Genomic DNA, 27,644 nt, shown 5'->3' with positions numbered 1-27,644 from the left:
TACATATTTTTTATTTGTTAATCGGTACGAAAAAAAAAAATTGCGTGTTTTTTAATTATGAGAAATCATAGCGTATGATTTTTCAAGATGAGGATGAGAGTCTAGAAATATTTTAAATGTAAGCTAACTAACCTTATTATTAAGAAATTGTTAAAATGTTTTTTTTATCTAACGATTTGCATAAATTCAAGTTCAAGTTGTTTGCTCCAATAATTATAATACTATAATTAGTATATTTATGTATTACACAACTGTATTATATTATGTAGGTATATATTTATAAAAAAAAAAAAAAAAATTTTAGAAAAAAAAAAATTAACATTATTAATATGTACACCCTAGACCAGAACTAAATCTTGTAAACAAATTTACTCATAACTTTATAAATTTCTCTAATCAAAGGCATTCTAAACAAAATCGCCTTTTTTAGTTACAAGGTCATTGACATAATAACGAGGTTTGTCTAGCTTCATTTTCTCTAGATATTTTAAATAATACACAATTTAAAACTCTGTCTTTATTATAAATAAAAACGGCATAATTATTTTTGTAACTTAGTGTAAGACATAAATAAAGTTAATGACAATGAATGTTACCTAAAAGCAAATCGTATTTGCAAGCATTAAATTTGATTTACAAATATTGTAATCGTATTGCAGTGTCAAAACAGTTCGTGTCTGTGTTAAGAAATCAAACCCAAAATACTTTAACACTTTGCTTATCCAATTCAATGGTGTCCGTTTTCCATTTTTCTGTCTCGTCAGCGATTTCTTCTAAATATTCAACTTCTTTGCACGGAGACGGTGGTATTATACTTATGATCGGTATGCCGATCTCCTGAAACGAACTCATAGACGAAAAACCACTTTCATCCTCTATAAAATTTGATGACGCATTGTAATCGTTTCTTTTGTCAACTGTTTGTACTACTTTCCCACACGATGTAACTAAGCCGTTCTGCGTACCCGGCTGTTCTCGTTCGAATAGCTTTACACCGGAAGAATTGTTTTCCGACCCGAAACTAAGCGGGGATTGCGATACAATAAAATCATTCAAAATACTATTCTCCATGTCTGCGAATTTGTTAGTTATGCCATTGTAAGCCTCGCTGTCGCAACTCGTATTTAGGACACTTTTTTCGTTTTCTGTTTTCTTATACAAGCTTAAAGAAGCATTTACATTTTGATCATTCACTTCATCTTTCTTTGCGTCTTCAGTCAATTGTAGAGTTGAATCAGTTCGATTACCGAGACATGCACACGCTAGGTCAGGAAGTTTAGTGCTAAGAACTGTATTGGCAAGAGTGATTAACCTCGACATCTCTTCTGTCAACTTTTGTCCAGTCTCGTTTTCGGAGACCAATGATAACTTCGAATGACTCCTAAAATGAGAGTTAATAACTTTAATACCTGCAACATTAAAATGTAAACAATGCTGATTAAAATTGCGTAATAACACTTACCAAATGCTGCTGCAATCTTTATATCCGTTAACGTTACTAATCGATTTGCTGATTTTCCTTGTACTCATTTTCTTTACGGGGCTTATCGAGTAATCAAGATTTTTACTGACATGCAAAACGGACCGGGAACGAGGCAAATCAGTTATATTTAAGGTTCTCGGAAACACCATCGGGGACACGGCATCTAACCTTACATCTGGTTCATGTTTTTGGCATTCAATGTGTTCCTTAACTCTGTTTAGAAAGGTTACTATTTGCTTAAGTAAAGCTATATGCATCTGCCTGTTGGCTTCGGTCTGAAAACGATGACGCTCAAATTGTCATTTTATAAAAATTAAAAAAAAAAAAAACATTATTGATAATCATTTCGCACACAGCAAGTAATTCGCATAGCATTTCGCATTGCTTAGTCAATACAAACATTCTTAATATAATCAACATTGGTGCACCAATAAAGTATTACGTATATATTATTTTCAATGTTACCTGTGCTAGCTGCCACCGTAATGTGTCCACTTCCATGTTTAAAGCATTTACCTCCGTGCCTCGCATGTCAGCGTTCTGCTTGATCATCTTATCTGGGGGCTTGACGATTTCTCCATTTTGTTCTAAATTACTACTCTTCGAAAGTTGAGAACACTGCTCAATTCTTTCTGGAACCTAAAACAAAATTATATTTCTATGACATATTGTTGAAAAACCGTGTCAATCTACTGGTCGTTTGTCATTAAACTGTAATTCCACTTCGAAGCCTAGTTATAAAACGCAAAAAGAGATTTCACTAAAATTGTTGCTGAGACAGTTATTAGGTAGGTTATTGGTAGAACCGACATTCTTAAATAATTGTGTTTATGTGCCTACTCAAATAAAGTACTACTCTACTACTCAAGTAAAATTTAGTGAAATTAACTTTTCGTCATATAAAAAACTAAATAGCGAATTTATGAATCTAATCAAGATAGATGATAAAGCGATGAACATACATTATATATATTAAGAAAATGAGCCACCTGATGGTACACGGTCACCTTCGCCAAATCACAAACATCACCATCAAAGTAACACCCACCACGGAATCTAAGATGCTACATTTCTTAATCCAGTTTAATACACTGGTTCACTTACAATTGAAACAGGAAAAGAACTATTATTTAGCATAACTATAAATCATTATAACACTACAAACATGTAGTTTATAATGGATTGACAATTTCTTCAAGCCTATTGCTATGTATAAACAGCAATAATAAATACAATTTTCAAACAAAAGAAAGTTACTATTAATGTTGTTTATTTGTCAAATGATATATTTTTGATCATTAAATTGTAATGGTTGAATGTACTAGTGGAACCAATTTAGTTAAACCCGTGATAGAGTCATACATTACCCGCAATAATAACAACCATTAAAATATTACTTATAGGAAAGTTTAAACATTACCTACGTATGAAATCTCATTAAAATTGCATATAAAAATTGAGCTACGATATTTCCTAAATACAGATAAAGAAAAACCTCTATATATTTTAAAGAAAGCTTTTATTGTAACCATGCGAAGTCGAAGCGAATAGCTATTCACTAAAAACAGATCAAATAACGGTATCCTCTTTGTGTAAAACGCTGTAAAAACTTGGGAGCAAAACTACTAAATGGTAGTCGTACAAGTCACACGGCTGTTGTTAAGTAGCGTATTGACATCCATGAGATTATGTAAACAAAAAAATCTCATTCGGCATCCGTTATTGGATAGTAAATAATACGTCAGCTCTTTGAATAGGTTCACGTGTGGGATGAATTGATAGAATTTAATATAACGTTTACTGTAACCTTATTGATCCTTCTATTGTTAAACTAAACTAATCAATCTTAACAATTCTGTCATCAATCATTCAATATAGTATGTATCGACTAAATTAAATAGGTTTCATTTAATAGTGACGTTATACATTTTCATTCGAATCGGTTTGAATAAGATTTTAAAAAAATTACACTTTAATAAATTAAGAGATTTTTTATTAAGGTTTCATATCTCAACTAATCACTTAAGCGATTGGCCCGATTTATCTGGAATTGTTTTTGTTTATTTTCCCTGGATGGTTTTCATTCGACCCAGTAGGTGGCGCTGCGACTAGATAGTAAATAAAATTCTTGTTAAGCCCGCATGAAGTCAGAACGGGCAGTTAGTGTACTATGAATATATATAAGTCGGTATTTCTTTGAATAATTACTTACGTTTTTACCCTGTATAAAAATGTATAAATTTTGTAATTCCGTTTGATATTTTTCTTTAAATAGAGTAACCTTTATATCTGACCGGGTCTACCCTTATGGATGGGTAAGTGACTGTGTTACCAAGTTTAAACAATGGGAAGAAATAACGGTCGACAGTAACATAAACTTGACTTAATTAGAACACGGTATGACATTGACTTTTATTAAAAGTTGAACGAGCTGACGAAAGATTGCGGGATTATATTTCCCGTAATTACTTTCATCAGTACGTCTCGTGACTTTTCCAAATGTATATTGAACGCAGATTTTGTTTTTGATTCTTTTTTTAATTTTACTTTCCTGTTCTGACCAATTTCGGTCTCACCGGTCAATCTCATGGGAGACCACACAACTACGCCGGCCATATTAAGCACAAGTGTGTGCGCATGGGACGGCAAATCCTGCACGACCGGAAAGAGTTCAGGCCTAGTACCAACGGTTTTACGTGTTTTCCGAGGCACGAGAATGTACACACTTCCGGCTTCCAGACATCGGCCTAATACTGAGAATTTTTAGCAGAAAAAACCCATAAATTTATGGGACCGACCTGGGGTTTGAACCCAAAAACTCGGGATCTGTATCCTAACATCAACTAGGCAGAGTCAGTAAATAGTTATGATATAGCTACTGGTGAATAGAATTACTTATTAAAGTACTGAATTCGAAACTCATGACCTAATAAACATGGCATATGGTTACAATTTTCTTAAAATAAATAATAAACAAAACTAAGAAAACTATCGCTCCGTATTGTCTATGTGAACATGTATGAAGTTTTTGTTCTACATCACCTGTCTTCAAACACACCAAATTCATGGTAAAATTGTAGTACCTAAGCATTAATAAGATGCTAACAAGATAGTAAAGTGTTAGAATAAGTAGTCTAAAATGTGTCAAAGCGTGGAGTCATGTCTCCGATATACGATCCCATTATACAAATATATTTATCGCGTGATGTAAAACAAATGTATGTGTACGAGTGAATATAGATTATTTTAACATATCAACAAAATATTTCCAAAAAACTAACTCGACTAGAAGGCTAAACGTATTGAGTAAGAGTCGTTGAAAAGTACAAAGACCTTATAAGATGTACGCGTATCCGACGTAACCTCTCGACCATGGTCAATTACGTATGGAAATTACTGCATTTCAAACGATGTTGTAGAAATCAAATCAAATCAAAATAATTAAAATAAATATAAATATAATAATTGTAGTTCGCATTTGATTTTTTAAATTATTTCATTTCAATTCGACCAATTCGAACAGTTAAAAAATAAGTATGCTTTTTAAACTTGTTGTATGTTAAACATTATTTTTGCTTTATTTCTGCTAAGTATAATAAAGTGTTAAATAAATTAAACAATCACTGCTCTTAATGCATATTTGTAACTCATATTCAATGGCAAAGCTGATACGAAATTAGTTTACATTTACCTTCTTAAACACGGCTACGCACAGATACAATTAGCTATTTGACTGGTTTTTAAAATCCATTTTATAATATTTAGTAGAGGTTAAGGAACCCAGTACAAGACTTTTTGATTTTTTTTTATTCTAGTATATATTTGCTGAAAACTATCAAATTAAAAATCCCATATTTAAATAGCGCGCGAAAACGCTACTTTGACAATATTGCGCTGCAATGGTGTCGGTGACGTCACTTGCCTGTATTGTAATCTGTATCACATATAATCCACATGCAGTAGGCAAACAATGTTAACAAGCAAGTGACGTCATCATAAGCCCTACCCATCAGGAGCGTTCAGAATACTGACAGAAATTGCTCTTTAAAATGTATATTTTATTTGCCTTCGATTAATTCCTACAAGAAATGTAATGGAAGGAATTGCTGAGCAAAATTTCATCCTATCAGTCATTTTAAAATTTTATTAAGTAGATATAAGGAAGAAAACGCAATAATTTTGATAAATTCTATATTTCTATTGTATTAGTGTTGTAAATTACAAGAGTACCTATATATCTAAATAAATCTATATATATTATGTATTTTTTATAATAAAAACATATATAACTATAGAAGCGTAAAAATGTATGGTAATAAAATAAAGTAGGGCAGTCAACAACATCCGTGCTAACAGCGAACAATCAAACGCGATGCCCCATTGAAACAGTGTACAAAATGTGTATGGAATGTCATTTTAACACACGACATATCTGATGATCATACTATTTATTCATATACGCTAATCTCCACAGACGTATCGTCGGTGACTTTCGTGTCGGTAGCGGCAAGTGCAGGGTATAAAAAAATGTTCGAATAAAGTAACTAACTACTTCGTTTTTCGAGATAAAGTACAGTTTTCGGACGACACTTTTTAATTTAATACTTTAACTTGACGATTTTAAAGTGTCTATAAAATTAAATTGAAAGACTAATTCGATATCATTTTTATACGTTTAATTTTTATGTACCCTAGTGTAAGTCAGAATTAGTGTAATTTGTAATAGAAATTCAATGAAATTATTTATACATTTGACGCAATTGAATTGTAAAAAGTTATCCCGTTTTAAAAAACAGCTCTAATAACTTCCGATACGAAATATTATTTTAAGAACTCGTATAGGTGATTTTTGTATGTTAATTTTCTAATAAAAAGGTTGAAAATGTAGTCGTTGGTGACACGATTGTTGTATGTTTCACACAGTGACCTATTTAACTAGTTACACAAAGATTTATTACATAGTATCCAGTTGCGAGGTGCTTGGTTACGTTTCTCAGATGTCAGATGCATTAGCACGGAACCACGGTCCAAGGCTAGGCTACCTACTAAGGTAAGCTAACGTTCAATTTCATAAACGAAACTACGATTTTACTTGAAACTTTTAATTTAACCACCTCATATTACTTTTCATTTTATGTTTCATTTTAATTGTTTGGTTTGATGTCATAATATACTTAACGTACTATTTAAAATTACTCATTTTGCCTCAAATGCCTCACTTCAATCTGTTAGCCTATTTGTTTATTTGTATAATATGATATAGAATTGAATGAATTCTATTCGAACTGTAATGAATCTAAGTAAGCCTGGATTCGATTACAATTAAATCGGTCAATGATAAATTAATGCATGAGGTTAAAATACAACGATTGTAAAATGAGTCGTGATAGGATGGCACGTGATATTTATCATTTGTATGTCGAGAACCCCTCGAACGTTCGAATCGGTCGGTTAGCGTGGTGAGGCAAACCCGTGACGCGACGGTGCGTGACGGACGCATCCGCTGCGGGCCCTCGGAAGCTATGGCGATGGCGCCCTACCCTCGTCCTGACAAGTGTATATAACGAACAAGTCACGCGAGACAACGAGCACGATATAATTTGTTTTAAGTCAACTTGTTGCTACCGTTGTCCAAGCGTGGACGACTGCACAATGCTGGAATAGGACATCGTTTCTGGATAGTTTATCGATGAACATATAAATAAATAATATTTTAAGTCACAACAGATCACATAATTTCAATTATTCTACACTATCGACTAGGTTTTCTCTTTTTGATCTAGTGGCTAGAACGAACGACTTGAGACAAGTCCAAATTAGTTTTTGATAAGGCCGTTGGTCCTACAGTCTGGTCTTTCTCTGGCTCCTATAAAACTAAGAATCTAAGTGTCTAGAACGTGTAAAAATCACAAATCCATCGTCTTTCAATTTATTTGTAGTGTTTGTAATTACGCAACGATTTTTAATGATGATTAACTATAAGTAGCTATAGGTATTAATTACCTACCATAGATTATTCTATACATCCCAGACTATTTTGCATAGAATTAGAAATTTAAAACACCAAGTGTCTTATGGATCGAGGTTTTAACGGTAACTTAAAATCTTTTATGTAACTTTTTAAATAAATATTTATAAATGCAAAAACGATTGCTGATAAGATATTTTATATGTTTTTGTGTATTTTCTGTGATTATATAATACGTATAAATATTGACAGCTAAGCTTAAAGAGAAATACGGATTGCCGATTTTTCTTATAAATCTATTCTAATATTACGAAGCTGAAGAGTTTGTTTGTTTGAACGAGGTTCAAGAAATATCAAGAAAGTCATTTGAAAAAGATTAAAGACACACAACAAATGTTAATCACGCATGAATCCGAGTGGAACAGCTATCTGTTATCGGTATAAGATTAAAATAGCGATATTTTTTTTCATTTAAATGTAAAAAGTCTGACAAATGGGCCACTGATGTTAGTGGTAACCATAGACATTGACTCATTATTTTTTTTCAAGAAATTATAGATCATTAAGCATCCCTGATCGCCAATGCGCCACAAACCAGCCACTATAGTTACACTAGCCCACTCAAAACCGGAACACAACACTACTGAATACTAGGTAATGCTGCTTGACGGTCAATGAAGGATGCGTGGTAACAACCCAGTTTTTACACAAAACCCTACTAAATTAAGTATGCCCTCTCAATTACAATATAACACTAAAATTTAATGAAATATTAATTGTTTCCATTGTTGTTACCATATAATTCGTTCCAAAATTACATTCAGCGTTTCTAACGTTAAATTTATTTACAAAACAATTCAAATGCAGTTCACCGCTTGATCGTTCACGTGTATTTACGTAACTTTTTAGGAAGTCTACACGCGATGCAATAACACTTAGAAATTGTCAGCGGCCTCCTGTTATAATATTATAAAGAGGTAAAAATTTTTGACTGATAGGAAGCTACATTATTTATAAGTGACCATAAAGACAACTGTTCAAGTTTGACCTAAAATAAAATAAAATTTGACCATAATCAAAATTGAAGTAAATATATTTTATGAATTTGCATGATTATTATTTTTTTGTTGGTCACACTAAAGCTCTACAATAACTAACAAAGAAGAAGAAGGAAACGCAAGAAGTTAACTCAATGGGGGAAAAGGTAATGAACAGTTATGTCTATTTATACATAATAAGATATATTTAATTAACTTGTTTGCAACTTGATTATATTAAAATGATAAATTAAATAGTAAACGACTAAAACATCGTAATAGTTACTAAAAAAATTTTAACTTCATTGAAGCGTTTGATATTATTTTTATTATTCATTTAAATGTTATAGTACGTATATTTATATTATTTCGTATTGTTAATAAATTAAATTATTATAATTTAAACATTTAAAATTAAGATTTAAGATATGAATAATACATACAGTAACAGGTCACATTATTATACAGCGTGTTAAAAAAAAGAAATTTTAAGATACAGAGAAGACTAAATTATATAATAAAACTTTATTAAAATAAAGATGTGTGTAGTTGTCCTTGTAAGCCGTCACGTCTTCAGTCCGTGTCGGTTGTATTTTATATACTTATATTAGAGCTGGTGCCCGATTCGTATTTATGAGGCGTCGCGGGCATTACGACGGCGACCGACGGAACTCCTACGAGTTGCATGTGTGGGTCTGATTTTATAATAAGATTTAAAACATTGGTTTTATTTTGATCCGATAAATTTAAGCTCAAACTCAGGTATCATAGTATGAATATTCGTACGCTTCATTTGAGTTCACAGTTAATATCGTGCTCGAGGGCGTAGGAAAACATTATTAGAAAACCTACTGGTGTCAAATTAAACCAGTCATATATCCACCAAACCACATTCTTAAATGTGGTGGTGGATTAAGCTCCTGAACTTCTATTCAAAAGGCGACTATGCCTTAGCCAAGCAAAGTGACATTTACAGACTACCTTCACTTACTTTTTAATATTATTTTTACAAAACTTAATTGCATTGATTTCAAAGGTATTACGTTTAATAAAAAAAAATCTAAAACAGTATTTTTTTTTAAATAACTGTAGTCAGTTGAAAATTCTACTTAAAGTTGTCAAATGGAAAGTACGATAAAAAGAAGCCGCGAAAATAGTTATTTTTAACAATCGTGTATTCTTCGAAATGAAAAGATCGGCGATTCAATGAAGCATTACATTCCGAATTATACACAGCTGTTTTTTCAAATAATAAAAATAAAAACAATACCAATAAGAGTAAATAGAAAATTGAAAGAGCTGATCCATATATAATTAAACCCAGTAGCATTTAAAGTAATGAATAACCAGTGTTTTTTTACAGTATTATACTAAACCAAATTCGGTCGCGACAGTCTGTCCGTATGGACGCGATAAACTAATGAGACTAGCATAGGGTTTCACCAATAGACGTAGGCTTATAAAATTAATTAAGGTTTTGTGTTTGCCTGTAATATTATTAATATTACGATGATTGTTTAATGTCGTCGGTAAAAAATACTGATACTGCCGTACCACCATTATGTATTTCATACACATTTTATTTTATGGAGATTTATTATTGCACCCGTCAGAAGCGTTAACTACCTTTTTATGTAAAAAATAAAAATGAATGATTTCTTTATATCATATGTTTATAGACAATAATTATATATATTTGTATCATTGAATTTATTGATGAATAGCCTGTTATAGTATGGATTTTTTGTTTTGTTTCGCTTCGTAAATTAGCTCGGTAGGTTTTGACAAGCTTTAATATCGTAATTAAAAAATTAAAAATATGAGTGGAAAAAAATAAACAAGTCAACATAAAATTTTCCAAATTTCGACCACCGCAACAAAAAACAGCTATATACGATATAAAGCAGTAATTCTCAATTTTCGGTGCAAAATTGTTTAAAATTCACTTGCAACAACCACACATACAAACCTTAGTTGGTTCAATAAAACCTTGTGAAAACAACGTACAAAGATACAATTTAGTTTAGTATTCAGCTCCACAGTTAGAAAATTACATTCAGTAGTTAAAGTGGATATAAAATTTTATGAGAAAAAGAGAGCTAAAATGTTTTACTTTAAGTACCTATTCTTTATTTAATTATTCATTATAAAACGTTTACACAACATAACAAATGACTCGGGTCATTTCGGTTACGTAAGGGAAGCAAAAATACGTATAACAATATACTATATTATGTTTTGAGATAAAATTATAATATAAACGAGCTTAGAATAATTTATAATGAGTTCGACTAATATAAATTTAGATAGAGAGAAAATAGACGTCTCGTATTTATGTATAATATATTCATCTAAAGCCGAGATGGTCCAATTTATTGTTTGAACATGGATACTATTGTTGTACAAAGATCGCGGTTGCATAAACGGGCAACACCAGTTTACTTTATTTTGTGACTATATTCATCTCGTGAGGGTGAAGGTGAATTGTCGGAAAACCTTCATACGACGGATGAAATTCTTGTGAAAAAGATCTTCTGCTTAAATTGAGGGATGATTGTTGCTCAGTGGTACATTTCATTCCATATAAAAAAAATTCACGATTAATGTCTAAAATAATTATTTAACAGGCATTCGAGGAAGCTTTTAAGATAAAAGCCTTAGATTTTTTAATCAAAAAATGTTTCTACGCGTATTGCACAAATTATTTATACTCTATTTATCTAAACCGGATAAAGACAGGATTTGAAAATTAGCATAACCTGAAATAGCAGATTCGTCGCGACCATATCGCCCGAATCATTAAATAGTTAATTACGAAATTATTTTATCGTATAAACTCGGAGTATGTATATGAAGTAACAGAAAATAACTAATTTCGAAATAAATTAATTAAAACGACATTTTTATCTGGTAGTACTTTATCCTGTATAGCTATGCAAAATGCATTGGACATGACGTGTAAGGCTTTACGTGCAACCACGGAGGTGTAATAGTTAACTTAATAACTATCATTGTGACGACTCGGGATTCAAATCGAACCTCGATATTTTAGATATCAACGTGTCAAGTACAAAATTGGTATCTAGTACAAAACATTAAAGAAAAATTCGAAAAACAACGTATATTAAAATTTATAAAATTGCCCTCGAAATGCAAGAGTACCTGTAAGTAAAAGAAAAGTGACTAAACGCAATTTTATTATTCCCTAGGTAGATAACAGCAACTCGTTCACCACGGTTGGGTGCGTGAGCCATACATTTACTTAAATTGTCGGGATCCGGGCAGCATGAGTCACAAGTATTTTTACTTATACGCTTAAATTACACAACACATCGTTTTCCAACTGTAACGGTAGAATTAGGCATTATATATACTTAATGACTTGCTAGAACTATGGGTTCTTAAACCTCATTAAACGTGTACTATACGGTCTACTACAGTTAGACATTTGTCTTGAATTATCGTTTTTAAAAGACACATGTACTTCATTTTCACATACTTTAACATCATATATATGATATATATATATAGAATCCGATATAATATTAAGCTGTGGCGTCAGCAATCGCAGACAGACTTTAATCTAACATTTGCTTTATTAAACTAACTTAATTTTCCATATGTATGTTACTTAATAGATAAAATATATTTACATATAGTTTATACTTTAAATATTCCAAATATAAGAGGAGAAAAGCTAAATAAACAACATTTATATATATTATTGAACTTGATGAATCATTGTTATTTACTATAGATTTGCGAAAAAATTGCATTTTGTACATCGTCGAAACTGTTATCGAATTTTTGGAAGTAAAATTAAAGTGGAAATAATTATTTAAGTGTATTCGTGCGTATTATAAATAAAGATATATTAATCATAAATTCTTAGTAGTGCACAATATAGCTGAGTTATTAGTAAATCGAATAGAATACGTAAATCTAAGGTTGTTTATCTTTTAGACAAAATTGTAAACTGTTACTTAAAGAGACCATTTCTATTATATAAGTAACTGATTATTTTCCACTGATCGTACGTAAGATATTTAAATCAAATCATAACGTAGTCCAAGTGGGCTCTAAGAAACAATTTGGACTGTCATTTTATAATGTGGAGTGGATTTGAAAGTCTATGACCTAATAAACATAAAATTTTTGTTCGAAATGTAGATTCTACCGAGAAGAGCCGGCAATAAAGTCAGCTATTACTATTTTCCGCCAATTAAATTACTAAGTTATGTTAATTATAAAGCACATGTCAATGTTCGCCCGCAATCTAAATCACGCAATGATAGAGCTGAAATGCTAAAAAAATCGAGAGTGCTTGCATCTGTACGAACAAGGTCACAAACATATTACACCTCCTTACAACTTTTGCGCAAATAAATTATAATTTAATTTTTAATTATTGTTATTTGCACTTTTTTGTTTAACGAAGCGTGTTTTTTAACAAATAGCAGAACTAGTGGCCTCACACGCGCGATCTCGTAAAATTCTAGCACACAACCCCTTACCCACAAAGATGATTCAAAAATCGTCTTCTAATTAAATCGAAAAGTTAAATTATGAGTTTTATATTCCTTACTTAAGAAATTGTTGATTCCCCATACAAACATTTAAGCTCCGTTGCACACATATAAACACTAAGAAATGATTTTCGCGTTGACAATTAACCTATTCCTCGAGACTCACTATCCCCATACCAAATTTTGTCAAAGCGTATTTTGATTTAAGCGTGATGCGTATCAGAGTTAACATACTGTGTTTTAATTTCATACGTTTCGTTAAACCGATTGAACGTGATTTTTTTATGTTTATTATGACATATATACCATGATGATATTCAATATTACACGAATCTTTTATTTTTCTTCGTAAATTGGCAGATTTCTAGTAAATGTTAAATTTATATTAAACTTAGAATATGTAGTATAAATACTACAGAAACTAAAAAATATTTATAACAGTACATTTAGTTTACTTTTATATAGGTTCGTATTTATTTGACGTTTCATAATAAAAACATGTCGATCTCGAAGATCAGTCATTCAACTCAGCACCAAAGGAAAAAACTCCAAGTTTAGGTGAGACCAATTTTTTTATTTAACAGACGAAATTTAAAATAAAATAATTCTAAATGCCGTTACAAAATCTATCCAATAGATAACATAAATTCATCCAGTAGTTTAATTGTCCTTCTCTTCTGTATTTGTTATTCGAGGATTTCACAACGTTTCCCATATTATACCAATGGGAGGTTATACCAATATATGGTACCCATATACGTACTAACGAGTATGTACTTTGGAATTATACTTAATAAAAAAATGTTTTCTTCTGCATCAATCACGTTTAAACTACTAAACGTATCGACGCGGAAGAGCCCGTAAAGGGTAAGTTTTGTTTAGGTCGCTTTCACACCAAAACTACTACTGAATACTTAAAGATTAAGTTAGTTTACAGTTTGAGGACTACAGAGTATGTATGTTTGTATGAATAGTTCGATGATGTTACATACTTTTTGAGGTAAAGTGTATGCCGCCGACGGATAATACGAACGTTGTTGTTAATAATTCATATTTAAATAAACGTATTAATGGATGGATGGAAAAATAAGACGGAGTTGATAGTGTCAACTTGATACACTGATTATTATCGACTGTCAGAATTACTGTTATTTTATTTTATTTTGTACATGTACGCTCTTATTTTGTTATATACGAGCACACTTCTAGCCGTGACTTTATGATTGCTTTTTTTATATTTAAGTATGATTGAGAACACTTGTTACTTGTAAGCAGAAACTACCAAGGAAGTCATAAAATAGTTTTTAATGATTGCTTATATTTTCAACCTATTATGCAACTAGCCTAAACAGAGTAACAAGAACGATACATAATATATCTTTATTTTATAATAAGATTAGCAAAGATAAAATAATGTTTAGTAAAATTTTCTTTATACGTATTGAACTAATCCATGTATTGTAATGTCACAATCCGCATCATATTTCTAATACAAACGAACGCCTTAAGAGGACTACAAGAGCTAAGTGCCCTTGAGAATCGCACGCACACACTTACAAAATCGACAAAAACGGCAAGCCCGTGTACTAAGGGTTAAGCGAGGTAACGAGATTACGCCCAAATATTCTAATAGATGGCGCCAAACCGAGCGACGTAAGATCAATCATAAATCTCATAAAAAATAGATAGGACAACAGAATTATTTTTATTTCTTTCGATGTTAGTTAACAAATGATTATAAAATAAAACTGATTCAATTAAACTTACAATATTTTTATTTATATTTTGTATACAATAAAATAGACAGTTAGTTTTAACCTTTTTTTTCTATTATTTATATTATATTATTCCACAATTAGTTCTTATACTAAATATTGAAACATACCAATTTTTAACATTTTATAAAAGTTTATTGATCTATTTATATAATAAAATCGTAAGTGTTCGAAATCTGTAGTGTAGTGACCGTGGGGTAACATATAGCGTAGTATTTGTTCGTTTTATTAATATTGGTTCATAAAGAAAAAATATATATTCAATTTAAAAAAAAAAATGTAAATATTTACTAGAAAAAAATGTTGTCAATTCGATTTGGTTGAATCATTGATGAATGAAAGGTTAATCATAATAGGTTTAATCATAAATCTCATAAAAATAGATATGATATTAGAATTATTTGTATTGCTTATGACTGTTATTCGAAAATGATTAAAAAATAAAACTGCTTTAATTAAACTTAAAATATTTTTATTTATATTTAGTACTACAAAAAAAAACATTTAGTGTTAATTTTTTTTTAATTTTTTTTATTTCATTTCACTTGTATGTATTAATGTTACTACATATTTCCTGGAATCTTGGAATAAATATTACACCCACTTTCAGCTGAAAGTTGGCACACATATTTAATCTCGATGACAATGCACGATTCATGAATTGCTGCTATATTCAATCCAATATGGCGGACGTTACAAAAAAATTTAAATTTATGAATTACGTACAAATGACACTTCTAAATATTCTAGTTCTCTGGTTCACAACAATTACATTTTTTTTTGTTACGACTTTACTTTTTTTTATTATTATTAAAATTAGTTCATACATAACTTTAATTCTTATTATAAACAATCGATAAAATTAAACTCTTACGCAATATAAATAGCTTCCGTGTTATTGTTTTCGACTTTCTTTATTCTGTAAAAAATAAATATATGTTAGTAATTATATTTTTATTAATTATAAAATTATGTATTTAAAAAATATGTATCTTAATATGTCATAGTAGTTATAATGAAAAAAAAATGCTTCGAGTTCATGGGGATCGAATGTAGTCACTTGATCCCCATGAAAGTCAATTGATGTTTTCCTTCCTTTGACCAAATACTCTATCGTAATTATTAAGAATGGCTCGAAAAATCTGATTATATGCGAACTGATTGCACATTTTTCTAATAGATGTTTTCAATATTCATAATTTATAAAAAAAAAAATATGTTTACTAATTAAATACTCTTACCTTTTAATATCGTTCATATGTATGTTCGGCGCTTGATTTATATAAACGTTTTTTAGTTTTCCTCACGCGTTTCACTTTATTTCCCATATTTACACAATTAAAATTTATAACAAATAATATAATAAAAAAACAAATGCCTAATTACTACTACACTATTTTAACTTAATATATTTATTTACAAGAAAGAATAAAATTTATTATAAGAAAACATGAAACAATGAATTTACAATTATAATTACAAAAAAATATCTCGTAACGTAATGAATGATGCGGCGAAAAGATCGACACGTCTGTATAGCATCAGGCCTCGGCCGGCATTGTCTGTACACGGCGTTTACGCACACATGCGTACGCATTTTGTTCGAAAATAAGAATATCGGATTTAAAAAAAATCTATTGATTTTACTAAAAAAGTGACACCCAGGTTAAATAGTATATTGCTTGTAGAATAATCTGACAAAAAACCAGAATTATGGAACGTATATAAGTATCGTTATTATTGATTAAAAGATCTTTTTAGAGGTAACTTTGTGATTTTTTTCTATCGTACCAAATTAATTACATCATGTTTTCAAAATAACAAATACTTAGCATGTATCCTGAAGATTATCATATATTTTTTTCATTTGGTTTACTGCATTGGATCATATACTTTTTTGCATTATAAAACTTGCATTTAGCTCATGTAGTCCCCTTAAATGCTATGCGAATATACCGTCTCCTCCCACACCGCAACGGTACCATTCACCATTGTTTGGGTACCTACACGAATAACTGCGTTACAATTATTGAAATGTCGGACACCGTTTCGAGAACGAAATAAATCGCGCGGTCATCTATTACAGATAAAAAATTAAAATGAGTTTTTTTTTTTTGACGCAACACGATAATCTGAAAAGGAAGGATTTAAAGTTTTATATAGCATATGGTATGCAAATTTAAAAATATTCCTACTTCTTAAAAAGATTATTACGATTAAAAATATATACATTATGTTATCTAAGAAATTATAATTATAAAATATTTTCATTTAACAATCCTTATTTCATATATTTAAATAAATAAAAAACTTTTTATTTCAGACTTTGAGCCCTTAGATAAATTTAATAAATAAGCCCGAGATAAATTTAATAGCTACAATTTAAATCAGATTTCGTTTTAATGAATCTATATTAACTTTAATGATTGAATTTTAAATTGATGAAGTAGTTACGTGGGGTCGGGCAGTATATTTTTAACACTGACTGAAAAGGATTTGGCAAACCTGGCTCGACACCTCGGCTTCAAACCTCTAAATTCTTTGAGAATGTTATTGCTGAAAGGTTCGTTTACCGCCACAGACGCTATTCGTCTGCTGTTACAAAATCCGCAGGATGAGAAAGGGTGATTCTACACTACCGGAACCACATTGACGTTATAAATATAAAGAAAAAAAATAGAAATCACAACATCCTAAATTCCGGTTTCCGCTAAATAATCATTCATCTCGTTTTTTGTTACTTTCTAATGAAAAGTAAGTCAATTGTTTTGTGGAAATTATAATACGCATGGTGTTTGTTTTAAACCTTCATTAAAACAATAGCATTTATAACAACAACATTTAAAAAAATAATATCATGATAATTACTATCAATAAATAATTGAATTTTAAATATAAAAGCCAATCTCAAAAATCTGCCAGTATTGTATGCGTTTAGAATGTAAATTTTCAAGACCAAGGAAATGTTATATTGAAACCAACACAAATCAAATAAAATCAAAATCAGTTCAATAAAGTTTTTAATAAGCAAACATATGTAACATAACAATTCAGAATCGATTTGTAACAAATATCATTTTATCTGGTAATGATATTTGTAACGATCTGTAACAATAAATCCCAGTAACATTTTTTCATTTATACAGTACATATATTCTAATTTATAAGAAGTGGTACTTGATTGAGATAATTTTTAAGAGCAATATAATTCGTTATTACGTAACAATGTGTATGTTTAACAATCACTTTAAAAAGTAATTCGAGACTAACAACCCAAAACAGGAAAATGTTCGTCGTTCAATACATAATAAATATGCAATTAAAATTTACACAATTATTTATTGGATAATTTATACTTGAAAAGAAAAAAAAACGATAATCATTTTAAATTATATGTTGTTAAGGAAATATTAAAAGCAAATTATATATACCATCTTGTACAAAGCTAATATATTATTTCGACGTGCTGAATATACTTTAAAAATTAGTATTAGTATATTTATTTTAAAGGTTTAGCAATGATTATTCACAATATTAAAATGTTTTATAACAAAACCAGTTTCAGTCTACTACGAATCTCTAAACGTTTCGATATTTTTTTATAGTTTTTTTTTTTTAAATGTTATGTTACGATTTTTTTTAAGCGGACTGGCAAATGGGCGTCCTGATGGTAGCGGTAACCACTGTCAATAGACATTAGTGCTCTAAAAATATTAATAATTTTTTATATCACCAATGTGCCACAAAGCTTTCGGACAAAGATCCTTGTGCGTGTGACTCAATCACCCTTCAAACCAGGACACAACAATACTATGTCTTGCTGTTAGGCAGTAGAATATAATTATGATGAATGCGGAGTATCAGACGAGCTTGCACAAAACCCTACCACCAAACCAATCAAGTAATCTTACAGTCACGGATATTATAAATATAGAATAATATTAAACTAAAGCAACTGTTCGTATAGGTCCCAATGCTGAGAAAAGACATTCTCTCATTTTAAATAGACACTGGTGCTGGTTCCTTCAATGCAGTTTAGGGGATACAAGCACAATTTTTTTTCTTTTGGTAAATGACAAAACTCATCCGTGCTTGCCCGAGTTTGAACCAGCGATCTTCGATTAAAATCTTCGTGTTATATTCATTGGGCCATCTCGGCTCAACGAAACATATGGAAGACCTTGTAATGTGAATACTTAATACAATCAAACACATTGTTTTAAGTGCGGAAGCACGTTCGTAGTTCCGCCCGCACTGTTTAACCACCAAAATTTTAATCAACATCGTACACTTCACTTGTTCTCCTTTCGGCGTTTCAGATCAAGTATCGTTAAGATCTACATTTAACATGCACTTCATCAGTTTATACCAAAAAGTTTGTATTAACGTTAATATTTAAGTTTAAATACATTAAGAAAACCGAACAAATCGTGTTCTGTTAAGTACCAAACAAGAAAATCTTCTTCTTCTAAATTCTTAACTACAAACTATCGTCAAACGTTTTGTTATCTAATAAGTAGACACCTTATATATTTCAGTCGAACACGTAGATAAAATGACGTTTAGACGATAGTTGTGGTCGTATGCCACCGCAAATAGTTGGCCAACAGGACGATAAAGACGTTTCCAACGACACCTTTCTTTCTGTCAAATTGAGAAAGTTAAGACAAACAAGTGCAAAAAGATATACACACACAGCCCGATAAAATTGAATACCATCCATAGTTGGGTTATAAATTACGCACACGATAAAGATAAAAAGAAGTTTTTACCATACTATATACCAACGTTTTTTTACTAACAATTCAATAATCTAAATATATCTTGAAAGCCAAATCGATCAATCTCATTCGAGACATCCGGTTCCACATAAAATTTGTTTTTTTTTATTTGCAACATCGCTTTAATGTTTCGTGTAAAGTCGAAAGGAAAAAAAACTGTAGCAAAATCTCACAGTTAAATTCTTGTAACTGTCGATAAATGATAAATAAATGCGTTATCTAAAATGTCTCTCGAAAATACTAGTACATTGAAACCTAAACTATTCAAGGGCACATACTAAATAAGGACTATATACTATGATAGACTTGGATTTACACATAGGCATTTCATCAGCCTTGAAATAAGACGTAAATAATTTCTAATCTGTGAATAAATCAATTAAAATTCACGATAAAAAATATCAGTCTTCAGAAATATATTTGCGTTCAACTTTTTGTCGATTTAATATTATATCGACAAATACGTATTTATCAGAAAGAAAAACAAAAGACGACGTTCCAAGTTCGATAGTCGATGTAATCCGGTTTCGAAGACATAAGAAATACATATATTATTAACAATTAATTGCTTCAGTGAGTCTATCATGGTCTCATGTTGCCTCTTTTGGTCTGGTTGTTACTGCGTTCAGGTCAAGATGAACAGGCGCCATATCTGAGACCAGCTCTAGACTCATCCATAAGGTAAGACGAGGATTCTTGTTACCAAGGTAACATACTTTACTGGGTTAGTATATTAAATGACAACTAATAATTTTATCTACTTTTATATATATATATATATATATATATATTGACTCAATATTACTTTATGCCTCTCTAGACGTAATATAAATTATTAGTATGTATGTAGTATGTATGTTTGTTTACAGATAGTCTTGATACCTGCATCTTTATTTATTTATGTAACAATATTTCTCGTCTACCTTTGTCCGGTAGAAATTGGTTATTAGCTTATTGCTTTACTACCGCTCTGAGACTTTTTATATTGAATATTGTTCTCAATAATTTATTTTATTATTAGAACATATATAAGTTTATTTCGTCGCTAAATATACATTTTTTTTCTATAAAAACATTCTATGCTATTGCGATGGCTGTAAATGACAGGTGCTGTAAACTTTTATCTCCAGATTGTATTTATCAAATGATACATTTCGAAACAGCAGCGCTATTCGGTTAAATTCACTTCGTATGTAACTAGTGAAACGATGAAAACCGAATTACGGAGTTACGGCTACATTTATGCGTGTATCTTTTGAACGTTATAATTATTTTAGTCAATGTCGCATTTCACTTTTTACATTACACGATCGTTTTACATTGCACGATCGAGTTATGTGAGTTTTGATTTTTTTCTTACACTATAGCTCGACATATGTTACCCGTCAGCTTCACTATAAATAAATAATCTAACCAAATATTTACGAGCAATTATGACTCGTTAAATGTCGTTAATGTCTAGCTACCACCGTTTCAAATGTAGAATCCTTCTGTAGGTTATCGAGAAGAACTGGCAGGAAACTCGGTAATTACTCTTTTTCAAAAATTATATATATTTTTTTTGAGTATACTGTTCTACGACTAATTATATCATATTACACTAAACCAGTTCAAATATTTGAGTATTGATTCAGATATTGTCAAACACACAAACCGTCGCCTTAATAAAATTACTAAGAAATAAAATTTTACTAAAAAATAATTCGCGTTTAGATAATTTTAACACCGATTAGACAATCCCAAACATATAACAGCAATAAATAATCGTAACTATAATAATTTCCTTAATAAATAATATACGAAATAAAATTTTCACTGATTTAAATATAAATGACGTCATTACACAATGTTATTTATCTGTAAATCGGTTATTACGGATGCAAATACCGCCATTACGAGCCATTGAAGCGAAAACACGCAACAGAAATAAAAATTACCTACCGACAACATGGAACACACGTCTAGTTCAATTTCGTGTTTGAGTGTAAACCATTTGGCATGATGTAAATATCCTGATATATTTTTCTCCTAGTAAATACAGACCTTGGACATGAGATGCTAATAACATAGTCAGTAGAAATTATTACGTTTGAGGAAAGCAAAGACGTTAAGAGGAAATTGGCGTTTAAGTAGAACTTTATGTATATATAATCTATAATATATAACTAGTTCCACCGTTGAGTGTTGGAAGGGGGAGGGGTATGGCTTCAGGTTTAGGTTTATCTCACTTTCGCAATTATAGTTTTAGTTAAGAGTATAGTTAAAAAAATTAACTTCAGTAATAACTTTACATTTGCTTATTTTAGAAAAAGAGCATACAAGAATACAAAATATTCGTTTGCACAGAATTGTAGTTTGATTTAAGCGTGAGAATGATAATAGATATTACACGGCTTTGTGTTGGCCCATCTGGATATGGACCTCTTACATCTTTATTGACTACATTTACATACCGCTAAAAATCACTTGTGTTGTTTAGCGGTAGGAAATGTGAAATATAGCAATACGGAATACCGCATTGCTACGTTTCCAAGTGTACCAGTATAATATGACTACATACTACATGCACAAGGAACACATCTTCTCAGCTCCAATGTTAGTGGCGCTTTGGCAATTTAAGGAATGATTAATGTATTTTACAATTCTAATGTCCATGGGCTCTGATGAGCGCTGATCATAATTTGGCCCAAATGCGCCAAATGCCAGTCCGAATTCATACTAAGATAAAAAAACCTAGGTCATGACTTTATGATGACAATATAATTGGCTAGGATCTAACTTGTAACTTTCACAACACTAATTATTTTCTTCGTTGAGTATATTTGATATTTGTTGTCCACTATTATAAGAATACACGTAGATAATGCTTTGACCAGCTAGGAGAGATTAAATCAGATGATTGACAGAAACGCTTCTGCTGCTTTGTTAATCACTTAAAATATATACTGAGCTATATTACACACTTTTAATGTCCAGTCCTATAAGCGACAGGAAATAAAAATCGCTATTCACTCAACTTTAATTATCCTTTACTGTTTCTAGAATATCGAATAGAACGACAGCACATCGTGTTCAGGCACCGTGATATACAGGGTGTAAATTGAAGTATCTGGCGGAAACGTATATATACATACAGCATTGTAAGTTGAAACGTTCACGATATGAAAGGCAGATAACGCCGACCCATTGTTCCTTGGTCTTCGTATCTCCTTGGCTGTTAACTCATGTGAGAATCAAACAGCGATCGGACGCGACATGAGAGATTTCGAAACTTTATTTTTCCCTTGACAATTATGTAAGATACTTAAAATTACTTTTCTTTCCAATTAAAATCAATGACGACCGAAAGAGCTAAATTATTGTTGTAACTAAACATCTCTAAACAACGTTTATTAAGTAAGGCCGTTGTGACTATATTGTGTAACGGGACGACGATGTTTTATTAAAAGAAAAAAGTGTAGCTATAATACATTTCTATTATTACATAGAGTTAAAGATTGTTTATTCGAACGCGTTTATCTAAGGGACTAATTTAATGATACAATAAAAATAGTTCTTGCCATATTTGTTTCGTTTTATGTTAACTATCTCTTTTCTTTTGTAATATATTCATATACTATTATATATAGTGTAAGTGGTAACGCCGTCCTAATCAGATGAATATAAACAAATAAATAAACTCTATATATACTATGTTACCTGAATCTATTAACGCATCCTTTCCGATATTATTTAAGCGCAAATCACAGACATTCGCAAACAAAATAAGCCTTAACAGTGTTAAACGTTATTCCCATTCCCATGTCGCCAAGACATCTAGACAGGTGAGCATCGGGTCAAAAGTCATTCACGTAAGAACTCGTTTCCACTATCACTTAGCTTCAACGATGATGATGAAACAAAATTAAATCACATTAAAATCTATAATAATATTATAAATGCGAATGGTACTCTGTTTGTTATCCCTTAACGTTTAAACCGCTGAACCAATTTATATGATTCAAGGGGAGAGGGAGACAGATCATTTTTTTAATTCACCTCGAGGGGTCAAATCTTGGGTGACAGTTTGTTTTCTATAGGTTAGGTCAAATATATATTTTTTTTATAAATTTTGTGCGGCTGAAGCAAGTACAGCTAGTACATTATACATATATCACAAAACAAACCGCAACACAACAAAAACAGTTCTGTCGTACCCATAAAACTCAATTGCGTTATATTGCACTTTTCATCAAGACGATTTAAATAGAATTTTTAGTGTAATTAAATAAGTGTAACGGCTTTAAGTTGTGTCGCTCATTATTTCGCCAATGTCGCGTAGGATGCAAAAGATGCGAATAAGATTGATCGGTACGGTCGGGAGAAAAAAAACAATAAAATTTTGAAGACAAGCATAGTAGGAGCAATTTCCTTGTTAGCCCTAATGTAAACATCAAAGCGATTAAGACTAGTAATGACTGCTAAAATGCTGTGTTAACCGTAATCATAAATTAAGTTCGCAACATAACCAGTAATAATCAAATTGCATGTACGGAGATTTGAGGTGAATTTAAGTTTCATAACTCAATTTTTGTCACGTCATTGAAAATTAGAACGATTGTCGATTTAAAGCAAAATTGATGACACTCCATAGTAAAACTGTTTTTAACCAAAAATATATGAAATTACATGAATTGAAAGATATATGAAACCATATGAAATTACATGTGTATATTGAATAAAGTTGAAATCATGCGAATCAGTATTATTTATCTTGTATAAAATACATTATATATACAATAGAAATATATGTGAATAAAATTACAATGTCCACCATTACAATTCCCACAAATCGATCTCTAAATATAAATTTTAAATAATAATATTGTAACGTGACGGAATACGACAATGGTAAAGTATAAAACGCTGGTTTTTGTTTAAAGCAGACAGACCTGCGTTATGGGAAAGGGCTCATTATTTAATAGAGGCTAACCAAGCGTTACCTAACATCCGGGACTAAATGTCAAACAGGTAGGGGGCTGCCTTTGCTTCATCTGTTAGGGTGATTGGTCGAATACATATAAAGGTTACAGCGTGTTGCGAAAGTAAAGGGGAAACTATTTATACATTTTAAGCAGTCAGTAATTATTAATAATAATATCCTTTATTATTTTTCCAAACATGCTATTAAAACTTTTTAGTACACAATACTTTTTATGTTCTGTATGTCTACTATCTTTATTATTTTTATTCACCAGCTCCAGTTAGTTCGCGTTATAGTTAGTAAATGTATGTTTCTTTGAGTACTAGTCTACAGTTACCTTTATAGTTAGTATAGTATATGATAGCCTTCTTTAATAAAAAGATAATGGACGCAAAATTAATTATCCTCTTACTGACGTTACTCCGTTCTATCGTGCAAATTCTCCAGACTTATAAATTCGGTTTATGTTATATCTAATTGTCGATATGGTTTGTGTTTTCGGATATTGTGCGAACAAAGCTTTACCTTTAAGCAGGCCATTGAATTCAAGCTTCCACCTAACCAATTATTCTAAAGACAAATAATAATCCTACATTGTATTGCTGAGTTCTGGTTTGAAGGATGAGTGCAACAGTGTAATTATAGGATGAACATAACATATTTGGTCCCAATGTTGGTGGTCTGGTTCGAAGGGACAATTTACCGTCAGGTAGCACATTACTAATCTGACTTTAAAAAAAAAAAAATAAACATATGAATAAGCTAAGTATACGTAATCTACTTTTTAATGCAAATAACAAACATTTTGGCTCAAATGTAAATTCAAATTTCGTTTCTCAATTACATCATGTAGCATGGTACATGACGCTCAGGAGAAAAATATACTTTTTTATTTTACGCTTTGTTGGCGAATAAGTTATGATTAATATCTGACCTTGTTTGATATAAGTAGAAACTCAGTCAAACGAGGCCGCGGGCGGTGACGAGTATCCAAGTTTCACACGGGACTTCTTATCTAGCTAGATTAAACTGATATCTTCTAGCTGTCACTGCGATTGAAATATTTTGAGTACAACTCTTTTTACTAGCCTATTTAGAAGTTATTCTAAATTTAAAAAAATCTACACCAAAATATCACACGAGTCGACTTTTTTATTTGATTGTTTTTAAGTAGAGTATATAAAACAGAATGTCAAACCTACTTTTAAGTAGATGACTAAACTTTTCACATAAAATTTACATATTTATTATATTTTTAAATAATTTCAATGATGAAACGTGAGTAAGTACTCCTCAGTGTTATTGTACTGGCAAACATCGATACTCTGTATGACAGTGTTCCTATTTGAAAGATGCGTCAGTGTAATTGTAAGCACTAGGGTGAATTTGAAATACCTTGATTGGCAATACACTAACGGTTTTTGGGCCCTGATTTATACATTACGTATGTGATCTCTGGTTTCAAATATTCAAATAGTTTTGTTGCTAACTATCGCTCAATCTCATATCCTTTATTTTGTTAAGCCATATAAAAAAAAAAATCAATAATAAAATAATTGGTATTTTCATTCACGCGGACATAACGCGTCACACGCAAGCGTGTAAACATAAATACATCTGTAAATAAAAAAAGTATTTCAGTACAGTACATATCTTTCATTTCATGAAACTTTCGCTATATTACTAACATTTGTTAGTAAAAAAATAATAACACACTTGTAATAAAAAGGTATTTTGCATATATCATTAGTTCTGTTTTTTCCATAGACAATACCACGGTAATTTTCTTTCGCCCTTTGCAGACACAGGATATGCAAATATGTATAAGTATAACCTAACCCCGATGTTTTTTTTGCGCAATAAATTTAACAAATTACTTTATAATGCAAATTTATAAATTGCAAAGGTAATAACGTCTAGATACTTATTAAAATTGAAACATCCGTATTAGATTGCAATTCATCCATAGATCGTAGATCGTAACCTTTAAAATATAGATACCTTTAAAAAATAATAACCATCACAATTAAAAGTTATCCAAATTGTATTTTGTAACTTAAAATTATAAATAATTCGAATACACAATACTTGGAAATTTTTAACAGTTAGAAAATAGAATAATTTAAATAAGATCACAAGTTATTTGAACAATATGATAGAAAAACTTTCGTCCTATAAAATAAGATAAGTATATAAAATTACCATTTTCTTATAACACTTATTATTCAAAGTATAAGTATAATATAAACTATAATTTATTCACTCATGTTAAAACGTAATGAACTGCAGTATTTGAATATTATTTTTTATGAAAAAGCCGTTGCTTTTGAAAGACCTTTGAAATCTTTATAGACATGTACCGAAGAAATTAGAATTCAGAACTCGGAAGTAATATTTTGAAAATATATTATTTATAAAGCATACTTACATTATTCATTATTTCCTGTTTTTCAACTGGACGCAATTTCAACACAGTGTCTTGCCTTGAACCAGAAACTGAGGATCTGGAAATATATCGGTTTGAAAGCCTTCGCGCAAAATTGCTTTTGAAATCCTCACATCGCATAATAGACTCTACAGGTCTTCCAAATTCGTCATCCAAAAACGAGTCCCGGGTCTGGGCGAGCATTTTGTAATTGAAGCCAGCGGCGGTGTTTTGAAGCACAAGTTCATCGGTGAATAAATCAAATTCGGGCAGGAATAAAATAAAAGTTGCACGACCGTTAACTAACGATGCGAGCAATAAACTAAAGGTGAACGCCGGTTACAAGCACCTGGCAATAACAAACAGACCGTTTGTTTGTTTTTGTTTTCTTCACTTTATTAAAAACTATTAGTATTTAATAGTAGAAAACGGGTTTATATAAAAAAAATGTTGTATTTTTATTGGATAAAAATTAAATATGAGCTTAAAAATATTTAATAAATTTATATCATAAAACAACGCCATCTAGTTTCATTTAACTAACAACGATGCACAAGCAAAGCAAGCTTATTGCCACACATATCTAACATAGCAAAATCACGTAGAAGTTTCAGTAATCTAAACTAGATGTCGCTGACATGATTTTGTGTAATGAAAAATAAAAAAAAAAAATTAAATAAATTTTG

General features: G+C 30.7%; 1 protein-coding gene across 1 annotated transcript; it reads right to left on the bottom strand.

Moving 5' to 3' along the window:
- Positions 1-508: 508 nt before the first annotated feature.
- LOC125076080 lies at positions 509-27,260 on the bottom strand. The gene is made up of 4 exons (XM_047688029.1): positions 26,962-27,260; positions 1,949-2,122; positions 1,463-1,758; positions 509-1,381 (listed from the first exon to the last, which is right to left on the bottom strand). The coding sequence occupies exons 1-4, from the start codon at positions 27,160-27,162 to the stop codon at positions 691-693; spliced, it is 1,362 nt and encodes a 453-aa protein (XP_047543985.1). The 5' UTR covers positions 27,163-27,260; the 3' UTR covers positions 509-690.
- Between the last annotated feature and the right edge of the window lie 384 nt (positions 27,261-27,644).

The sequence above is a fragment of the Vanessa atalanta genome, chromosome Z, assembly GCF_905147765.1.
Source record: "Vanessa atalanta chromosome Z, ilVanAtal1.2, whole genome shotgun sequence".
In the NCBI taxonomy this organism is placed as follows: Eukaryota; Metazoa; Arthropoda; class Insecta; order Lepidoptera; family Nymphalidae; genus Vanessa; species Vanessa atalanta.
This window is presented reverse-complemented; position numbering and strand designations above follow the sequence as displayed.

What these genes read in the sequence shown, in the direction of transcription:
- LOC125076080 (XM_047688029.1), bottom strand. Translation starts at nt 27,162, where the DNA reads ATGCTCGCCCAGACCCGGGACTCGTTTTTGGATGACGAATTTGGAAGA. An exon ending in AACAGGAAATAATGAATAAT is followed by an intron (nt 2,123 to 26,961) that starts GTAAGTATGCTT and finishes ATTTTGTTTTAG; the next exon opens with GTTCCAGAAAGAATTGAGCA. An exon ending in TACGGTGGCAGCTAGCACAG is followed by an intron (nt 1,759 to 1,948) that starts GTAACATTGAAA and finishes CATCGTTTTCAG; the next exon opens with ACCGAAGCCAACAGGCAGAT.